Source organism: Salvelinus fontinalis, chromosome 35 (genome assembly GCF_029448725.1).
Source record: "Salvelinus fontinalis isolate EN_2023a chromosome 35, ASM2944872v1, whole genome shotgun sequence".
Taxonomy (NCBI): domain Eukaryota; kingdom Metazoa; phylum Chordata; class Actinopteri; order Salmoniformes; family Salmonidae; genus Salvelinus; species Salvelinus fontinalis.
In genome coordinates, this window is record NC_074699.1 from 3452152 (window position 1) to 3463050 (window position 10899).

The following is a 10899-nucleotide window of genomic DNA, read 5'->3' on the forward strand; positions in this document are numbered from 1 at the left end:
AGACATGAAGGTCAGTCAACCCGGAACATTTCAAGAACTTTGAAAGTTTCTTCAAGTGCAGTCGCAAAAACCATCAAGCGCTATGATGAAACTGTCTCCCATGAGGACCGCCACAGGAATGGAATACCCAGAGTTACCTCTGCTGCAGAGTATAAGAGAGTTAGAGTGAGAGTTACCAGCCTCAGAAATTGCAGCCCAAAAGAATGCTTCACAGAGTTCAAGTAACAGACACATCTCAACATCAACTGTTCAGAGGAGACTGTTTGAATCAGGCCTTCATGGTCGAATTGCTGCAAAGTAACCACTACTAAAGGACACCAATAAAAAGAATAGACTTGCTTGGGCCAAGAAACACGAGCAATGGACATTAGGCCGGTGGAAATCAGTCCTTTGGTCTGATGAGTCCAAATTTGAGATTTTTGGTTCCAACCACTGTGTCTTTTTGAGACGCAGAGTAGGTAAACGGATGATCTCCACATGTGTGGTTCCCACCGTGAAGCACGGAGGAGGAGGTGTGATGGTGTGGGGCTGCTTTGCTGGTGACACTGTCAGTGATCTATTTAGAATTCAAGGCACACTTAACCAGCATGACTACCACAGCATTCTGCAGCGATACGCCATCCCATCTGGTTTGCTCTTAGTGTGACTATCATTTGTTTTTCAACAGGACAATGACCCAACACACCTCCAGGCTGTGTAAGGGCTATTTGACCAAGAAGGAGAGTGATGGAGTGCTGCATCAGGTGACGTGGCCTCCACAATTCCCCGACCTCAACCCAATTGAGATGTTTTGGGATGAGTTGGACCGCAGAGTGAAGGAAAAGCAGCCAACAAGTGCTCAGCATATGTGGGAACTCCTTCAAGACTGTTGGAAAAGCATTCCAGGTGAAGTTGGGTGAGAGAATGCCAAGAGTGTGCAAAGCTGTCATCAAGGCAAAGGGTGACTATTTGAAGAATCTCAAATATAAAATACATTTTGATTTGTTTAACACTTTTTGGTTACTACATGATTCCATATGTGTTATTTCATAGTTTTGATGTCTTCACTATTATTCTACAATGTAGAAAATAGTAAAAATAAAGAAAAACACTTGAATGAGTAGGTGTGTCCAAACTTTTTTCTGGTACTGTATGTAGAATATTAGCCTGTTGGAAACTACAACCCCCTACTACATTGCACAGTTGGGGCTTGATCTAATTAATCTCTAGAGAAACTGCGCATTCAGCTCAGAAAAAAAAACGAAACGAAATGGAATTCAAAAATGTAACTAATGTTGTTTAAAAAATGAAAAATAACATACATTTTGGTTAAAGCTCAACTCTTGTTATGATATCAATATATGTACATAAGTGTTTCCACCAGCATTTCTCGCGTAATTAATTTAACCGACACAAAAAGATCTCACCATGGCGAACTAACAAATTATCTGTCTGCATTCATTAAATTGTACCGAAACTACCTGTTTCTATCACAGCTGTCTCTTTTTTTTTATACGGTATGATTTTACTTGCATAAAGACTGTGGATGGAAACGTAGTTATAATCACACAATATTTTACATACAGCAGCTTTTTAAAGGACAGCTTCAAGTTTTATATTTTGCCATGGAAAAATATTGCAACACGGCTATTGTCCCAGCCCTAGGTGGGTGTGGAGTGTATATTTCCAGTAAACGGGATAGGCTAATCAACATGAGTGTGAAGTAAGATTGCAGTATTGTTAAAGTAATACTGCTGTATTGTTGAAGTAATGCTGCTGTATTGTTAGTACTGCTGTCATCAGTCCAGTATTGTTTCTGTACAGTAGCCCATTGTTTCACTGTTACTCTGCCACTGTTGTTTATGAGCTATACATTCTTGTCTTTTGTATTGTCAACAGCAAAGGCCTGCAGCGCAGATCGGAAAATCAAATGCAAAGCCCTCAGATGACAGGGAGGAAGTAGAGGGAGGCAGCAAAAACACAAAACTACACAAAAACAACTGAATGGATGGGATGTCATTGGAGAGGCAGAAAACCTGCGTTACCTGGAGATCTTTTTCAGAGCACATACTTGTGCCCACACACACACACACACACACACACACACACACACACACACACACACACACACACACACACACACACACACACACACACACACACACACACACACACACACACACACAGAGACACACACACACACACAAACACACACTCACAGATACACACACACGCACACGCACACGCAGACACACACACACACACAGAGACACACACACGCACACGCAGACACACACACACACACAGACACACACACACACACAGAGACACACACACACACACACACACAGAGACACACACACACACACACACACACACACAGAGACACACACACACACAGAGACACACACACACACACAGAGACACACACACACACACACACACACACACACACACAGAGACACACACACACACAGAGACACACACACACACGCTGTTTGCAAAAGAGACACAGGAATTGTTGGACGAAAACAAACTTCTCAAACGTGAAATGTTTAAATTTTTCGATTGAAAACCTGCATAATAAAATGGCATGCATTCTAGACTTCTTTTAAAGGTAGCAATGGCACTGGTAACTTGTTTTATGACTGTTCATTGTTTTTTTTCAGAGCGAGGACACTCCTTTCTACAGTAAATGTGTGTTATTTCTAATTAAATCCCTCTGCACTGGTGAGGTCATGATATTCTGTAATATAAGTACTCCAATTAACAAAAACTGCTGTAACACCAAACTTACAAAAATGGTTTGTCACTCATTGTAGCAAGGTTAATTTACTATCTCCTCCATATTTTGAAGTATATCGGCTCTCAAGTTGGCTGGCCAACTTCTGTCAACATTTAATATTTCAGAGCTCTTTCTGCCTTTAACATGCTAGAGGTGAAGAGCCAAAGACTCACAATGAGTCGTCTCCCTGAGAATGTGCCATGCACTGAGTAGTTACTCCTAGCTACATTTATCTGTGTTATTTGACCTTTCTTTCAATAAACTGTGATTTTCAGTACATTTGTGAAGATTAAATGGATATTTGTGGAGAAAACGAATCGACTGGTCTATTTTTAACCTATAGTTGGAATAACTATTGTCACATCCTGACCATAGAAAGCCTGTATTTTCTATGGTAGAGTAGGTCAGGGCGTGACATGGGGTGTTTAGTCTAGTTTATTATTTCTATGTGGGGTTCTAGGTTTATTTTTCTATGTTGGTGTTTGTATTGATGATTCCCATTTATAGGCAGCTGGTAATCGTTGTCTCTAATTGGGGATCATACTTAAGTTGCATTTTTTCCACCTATGGGTTATGGGATATTGACTATGGATAGTTGCCTGTTCGCACTGAATTGTCGTCACGGTTCGTTTATTCTTTATTGTGTTTTTGTATTAACTTAAGTTTCACTTTCATTAAAATATGTGGAACTCAACATACGCTGCGCCTTGGTCCGACCTTCATTATTACGAACGACGTGACAACTATTTACAAAATGTAGACCTTATGCCACATCAGTACAAATGTATCACGCCCTTGTAAGTACAGTGTAATTGCAGCATAGGTATCCGGAAGTGTAAGGGGAGAATCAAACAATATACTGTATTTCAGTTTGCCAATGTAATATGTGTATAACAAATGACGTGTTAATTACAGAAAATTCAACTAGGAATCACAGTAGCTATTATATACTTTTTTAGGCCAAGGGTATTTATAATGTTATGGCGTAAGGTCAATGAAATGTGAAGGAGGACCGGAAGAAAATACTGCAACTGATATTTTTTCATGTTTTGTGTGAGGTTAAAACAAAACAAACCTTAGCCATTAAAGCAAATACTTACTCTTTTGTTGCTGTACACCAAAATATATATTTTTATTCAAGTTGTGTTCACTCCGGCATTGACAGTTGCATACTAATTGATTATGGAAGAAATCTCAAAGGAGGACAGATAAAAATTCTTCCAGACTTTAAAAAAGAACCGAGTTAAAAAGAAAAGTAAAGCAGTGAAGTATTTATTCAGTCTTGGGGTGATTTTCTTTATAGCTAGGCTATGTTTGGGTGGTTAATATAACCGGAACGTAATGATTCAAAAAAGTACTGCTTATAATATGCTAATACCGCTACCATTATTGGGCTGCCATCATCGCCTTTTTTAGTATATCCGGGACCAATGACATTAGCGACAACATGCGCCAGATACCCTATTTTACTTTCTCAAATGAATTAAAACAAGACAGCAAGGAAGCTAGAGCTATTAAATCAATAGGAATCCATTTAAATATCATTTTGGGGGGCTCATTTAAAAACAAAGTGAACAGATTGTGGGGAGTCTCTTGTTGACATGATACAACAGCAGTCCTGGATCTGTTATGAATGTATGTGTGTCACTTTAAATGAAGTAGAATGATACACAACAGATGTGTTACGAATGTCAAAAGGTGTGTAATTTTAAATGATAGCAAAGCTTTGCTTTTTTTTTTTTAACTACACACCTTTATAAAGCAACCTATATATTTCAATAGCAGCGTCATGAACTACTGTGTAATCTAGGAGTGGATCCCGAAGAAATGTTAAATTGGCTTACAGCTGTCAATTAAATGTAATAAAGAAAATATATTCATCATTCAAATAGCAATGACAACCCTTATGATACATAAGTACTTTGTTTTTGTCTGTTCTCAGGCAAATCCAGTAGGTGTCCATGGTGGGGATCTTTTAAGACCCAACTGGAGTTGTTGGCCAGCACTCAGTAACCCCCCCCCCCCATGGATGCCTTTCAGAACCCATTTTAAAACCCCACCTGTTTCATTTTGGTTATCAGTAACTTATTGATTAGTTCCCTTTTTCTGCTGAGCGCCCCCAAAAATTGTTGGGAACATGACAGTATGTATAAGTAAGTATATAGTTAGTTAGTTGTAAGTAATTGTGATACTGGACACAGTAGGCCTACTGTATCACAGCTTTTTAAAATACTTTTTTTCTTCCTTCCCTGTGATACTTGGTACAGTCAGCAGGATCCGAGTGTTGACCGAGCAGGACAATATGGGATCTCTAATCCTTCTTTGTGGCAAGTTATAGCATATCCCAGTGGGCTAGTGGATAGCTTCCCAACAAAGCAACAAGGGTTCCTCCCCATGATTTGGCTGGACAAGGATGGATTCCATGAGTGCTGAGGGCAGAAGCAGTGCTGGTGTAACTATGTCGTTTCTAAGGAAACAAGAGCTGCAATTAGACGCTAAACAAAGGGAGCACATTCCCTTTTCGGTCACTCCCCAAATCTGTGTACTAATGTGGTAGTTACATAACAGATTGTTACATGCTGTACCATAGCACCTGTTATTCCAGTTTCCAGCATGCACAATAACAGAGATTGAACATTGAGTGATCTAATGCCCTGTTCTGGTTCTAACATTCATCGTTTGTCCTGATTTTGTCCACATTCTGATTGTGTAGACAATTAAAAGACTAGTTGTGGTCTGATTGTGATCAGGTCTTGACTACCTCTGGAGGAAGTCGGGCACGCATTGTGTCTTACAAGTGTGGACGGATCTGGACAGTGAAACGATTTAAAATCCTCATTATCCCACCTTCTTAAATCGTTGACAGGTGGCACCATTGACTTATGGCATCAATATGTGTAATCAAATAAATCAATAATATTATTTTGGAAAGAATAACTGTCAAATAACTTGCATGCAGGGAGGGAACAGGAAATGTGGTCACAATGCAGTCCCTGTGGACGGATATGAGACACGGGTAGACATATTTCTGAAATTGTAGGTACAATCAGAATGTGGGCAAGATCAGGACAAACGATGTATAAACAAGGCTTAGCAATGTCATTTTAGGTGGTTGCTTAGACACAATTGTAGTAAATGCAATGCAATACAAATGTTCATACAAAAGTGTAATTACACAAACTGAAAACAGGTATGACTATTGTGGGTACTATGAAATAATTACACCATAACTACTTTTGTATTATTTGTATTAAGGAGACTTTACGGTGCCACTTCAAGATAAGAGTCCCCACAATGTATGTGGCCGTATTGTGGGCCCTTCTATCTGGCAGACAGCCAACTATCAAAATGACAAACACTGTACAAGAATCTTTCGGCCAAATGTGAAGTTTTTAAGTTCCTTACACAATAGAAAATTGAAGGGCTGCCCGCATTAGATATTGAAGGTCAGCGGTAATATCCGTGTGAATAGCATTCGGTACACTAGACACACAACCCAATTAAACACATACATTAATTACACAGCTTCCCCCAGCTCCTTTTTTTGTACTTCAGCTGTCAGTGATACTCAAACTAGGCACGCATGAGCAATTGCAAAATCTTTAAACATAGTGTGCCGAAGAGTGTGTAGAGATTGCTGACTTCATCCACTATTTATTCAACGTTTTTTAAGCTAAGCTTAATGCACTGAGTGGACAAATGATTCAATTGGGAGGATGGTTAAGTGGGTGTACCATACAATCACTATCAACTCCCACTTGTTCACATTAACAGCAGTTCAAATTGTATGTGTGTGGATTTGTGTTGTGCATTGCCCTAGGCATGGCTAAACAAAGGTTGTGAAAGGTAATGAAGCATGTTGAACTTTTCCCTTCAATATGTCCAATTTGTATTGCTTTGATTTCTCTCCATGTGTTTTGCTAGAGAGGAATAATTATTGTACTTTGAGAACCATACTGTAGTTTAGTCAAAAACATTTGACAGGTTTACAAAAAATACAGTTTACCAATTCACACAATTTGATTACATTTTCAAAGAAATCTGAATGAACTCGTCAGTATCCTTACAGGGATTTAAATGGCGTCGTTGTGTTTGTACCTTTTTATACAACGGGTAAATCTAATCCTGAATCCTGATTGGTTAAAACAACATTCCAGACGGTGTCTATTCCACAAGTTACCACCGGCGAAATCTATGACATTAAAAATGCCTATTGACTCTGTTCCATCTGACTGCATAATCCACTGTCTTATCAGCCCAGCCACGCATTTATAAACTTGATCTCCACTATAAAAAAGTATCTAGACATTATCTCACATTTCTTTGAGACTGACATTTAGTTTTCAACAGCGGAGATTTGTATAAACCTCGCTGTCTGTCTCTCCATTTGCAACATTGTTTCAATATTCAAATTCGATCTCCAGCCTGTGCCATAGTAATGAATGTGTCGGGAGTCGGGACGAGACAGACAGGCAGGCAGCGTTTCTCAGCCAGTCGAAATCATGAATCAGCTAGCATAATTTTATGGATGGCAATGTTTAAAATAGACCTACCTTGTGCATCTCTATGACTGGCTACCAGAGGATTATCTCAACCAAAAATCTGTCCCCACGAGATAAGCAGACCATTTTGCATGGAGGTCTATGAGAGTGTGTCAAATTACGTGAGTCTTATTTAAATAAAAATAGATTCATGTTTAGGTTGTTACAAATGTACTGATATATATGGACGTACGTGGCATTCGGTAACTTTGAGAAAAACAACTTAGTTGTGCCTGTGGTTCACACACACATACTGTATCTGCCCTCTCATTGGTTAGAATGGTCCCACCTGACCTCGTCTCCTCCCGCCTGCCTTCAATCTTTGAGGACATGTATTGTCAATATATCTTGTCAATATAATAGACAATCTTTGGTATCGCTAGCGAACAACAGGAAACATATCCGAGGCAGAGGCAGTAGAGAAAGAGAGACGCCCCTTAATTTCTTTCTGGTCATGGTGGGGCCACTCTGGTTTGCTTATTGCCCCTGGCCGCGGAGGGGGTGCCCCAGAGCGAAACATCTCACTGGCATGTTTCACTCGGGCACACCCTCTGTGGGGCGGGGGCCATAAGCAAACAATGGTCCACTGCTCAGACATTGCATGCATCAACAAATTGTTGCGTGCCATGTCATCAACTGACAGATTGCTATAACATTTGATGTGGTTGGCAGATACTTAACATATTTATCAAGGCGTTGTAAGATCTGTCAGGCGCCAGCAACATGCCCCAAGTCACATTACCACGGGTAAGGTAAGGCCACGCAACATCTGTTTTTTTATAACCTTTATTTAACTAGGCAAGTCAGTTTGGAACAAATTCATATTTACAATGACGGCCTACCCCGGCCAAACGTGGACGACGCTGGGCCAATTGTGCGCAGTCCTATGGGACTCCCAATCACAGCCGGATGTGATGCAGCCAGGATTCAAACCAGGGACTGCAGTGACACCTCTTGCACTGAGATGCAGTGCCTTAGACCCCTGCGCCACTCGGGAGCAGCGGCATCTGATATCCCCTGAAGCACTTGGTCCATTGCTCTTTGTTAGATGACTGGAACTGAGGCTATCCCAAAAACAAGACGGTTGTACTAGAACAAGCCTTTGTGAGTTGATTGTCAAAAACTATTTTGACGATTCCTCAATTTCTATTTGTAAGTAAGCTGGCACTAGGTCTATCTTTGTGAAGTGTCCCGCTCCTGATAGGAACTCCTGATACAGTTGAAGTCGGAAGTTTACATACACTTAGGTTGGAGTATTTAAAACTCGTTGTTCAACCACTCCACAAATTTCTTGTTAACAAACTATAGTGTTGGCAAGTCGGTTAGGACATCTACTTTGTGCATGACACAAGTAATTTTTCCAACAATTGTTTACAGACAGGTTATTTCACTGTATCACAATTCCAGTGGATCAGAAGTTTACATACACTAAGTTGACTATGACTTTAAACAGCTTTGAAAATTCCAGAAAATTATGTCATGGATTTAGAACCTTCTGATATGCTAATTGACATCATTTGAGTCAATTGGAGGTGTACCTGTGGATGTATTTTAAGGCCTACCTTCAAACTCAGTGCCTCTTTGCTTGACATCATGGGAAAATCAAAAGAAATCAGCCAAGACCTCAGGAAGAAAATTGTAGACCTCCACAAGTCTGGTTCATCCTTGGGAGCAATTTCCAAACACCTGAAGGTACCACGTTCATCTGTACAAACAATAGTACGCAAGTATAAACACCATGGGAGCACGCAGCCATCATACCGCTCAGGAAGGAGATGCGTTCTGTCTCCCAGAGATTAACATTAGTGCAAAAAGTGCAAATCAATCCCAGAACAACAGCAAAGGACCTTGTGAAGGTACAAAAGTATCTATATCCACAGTAAAACGAGTCCTATATCAACATAACCTGAAAGGCAGCTCAGCAAGGAAGAAGCCACTGCTCCAAAACCTCCATAAAAAAACAGTCCACGGTTTGCAACTGCACATGGGGACCATGATCGTACTTTTTGGAGAAATGTCCTCTGGTCTGATGAAACAAAAATAGAACTGTTTGGCCATAATGACCATCATTATGTTTGGAGGAAAAAGGGGGTGGCGTGCAAGCATTCCAACCGTGAAGCACGGGGGTGGCAGCATCATGGTGTCATGACGTTGGCCTGGGGGTAGGTTTATGACAGTCATAAATACCTCTTTCCCCCTTTTTCTCTCTCCCTACTATAACTGATGTGACATAAGAAAACCCATTGGTTAACATAGAGATTCTGGGAACATCAGAAGTTGGGGGGGGGGGGAATTAACTATATTCTGGTAATCCGACCAACTGAACATATGCGGTGGTACTTAAGGTATATTATGTCAGTTCGGTTGCCCTCTGACACATTCTCATCAATGATAGAATGACATAAACTCTACTGTGGAAAGTCTAAACGTCAGAGGTATCGGATTCACATGCAATTGTTGTTTAATTCAAATGTTCGAATATGAAATTATTTGTGAAGAGATGAAATGTAATTTTAGCTTCCAAATGAGAGATTTGGGTTTTCATAAGCTTGGCTTCTGCTCCCCCAGTGGCCCGCCCCTGTGAAGAGACATGGGTTATAAACTTTTCAGACACACCCCTCTCCCTCCACTATAAAAGCCATTGACAAAAATATAACTTCCTGTTCTGGGTACATTTAGGATGACGATCCGATGTCAGAATGGTTCAGATAATAACTACAGAACTAAGCCAACATCAGCATGGACTTTGGTTGTAAATGGTATGAACTTTGAACTCGTATTCACTACAGAAGTGATACCTCCTAGCCGTTGAGTTGGCAACAGCTGCTACAAACGCAGGTTAAGAAGGACAGTCAGAGTATCCCGTCTACTACACACGACGTTACTCCAACGTATCCAGTGACCACCAGAGACATTCTTCAAAGGACAGAGGACTCGGGTTGGCGAGACGGTCTTCCATCTACCACCAACCTACTGAAGCGCAGCTCAGAGTAAATATCTATTGCATTTTCCTTTTCTAAATGGGCGGTAATTTAGAATGCACAAGATACTGTATTTACGATAGCACAGCTTCGGCCCTGTCCCAGTCTCCCGCCCTTTCACTAAAACTCAGCCCCTTCCCTTTGTGTAACAAGCTGTCATATCTATTCCGCCCGCTAGGGACGTTTTTCTTTATGACTGCAATTTGTGATTAAGTTATGATTTAATTGTGTATGTGTGATTCTGTGTAATTAGTTAGGTATTTAGTAAATAAATAATTAAACCCAATTTTGTATTGCTGATTCAAATTGTTAGCCAGGATTCTTGCAGATAACCAAGGATTTACCACTTTCAGATGAGACTGAATAAAATGACGATTAATGTGACTGCTATGGATGTAAAATATTACTAAATCTTTAAGAGTTTATTCGGAAGATAACAGCTCTATAAATATTATTTTGTGGTGTCCCTCTCTAGTTAATTATATTTACATGATTAGTTCAATCAGGTAATATTAATTACGGAGAAATTATTTTATAGAATAGCATGTCATAGCAATTAATCTGGTATAGCCAAAGACACGACAATGGTGTGGGGGTGCTTTGCTGCAGGAGG

At 40.2% G+C, this 10899-nt stretch overlaps 1 protein-coding gene across 2 annotated transcripts in view; it reads left to right on the top strand.

Annotated features, from left to right (window-relative positions):
* The window catches only part of LOC129834247 (leucine zipper protein 2-like), a 175450-nt gene extending 171992 nt beyond the window's left edge, over positions 1-3458 (top strand). Inside the window, exon 12 of one of the 2 annotated variants that reach the window (XM_055899062.1) lies at positions 668-1856. In XM_055899062.1, the coding sequence (XP_055755037.1) occupies positions 668-700 (33 nt within the window). In that variant the 3' untranslated portion in view covers positions 701-1856. Of the gene's footprint in view, positions 1-667; positions 1857-1878 lie in introns of those variants that run through there. The other variant, XM_055899061.1, reaches the window with a different exon arrangement.
* The last annotated feature ends 7441 nt before the right edge of the window (positions 3459-10899 follow it).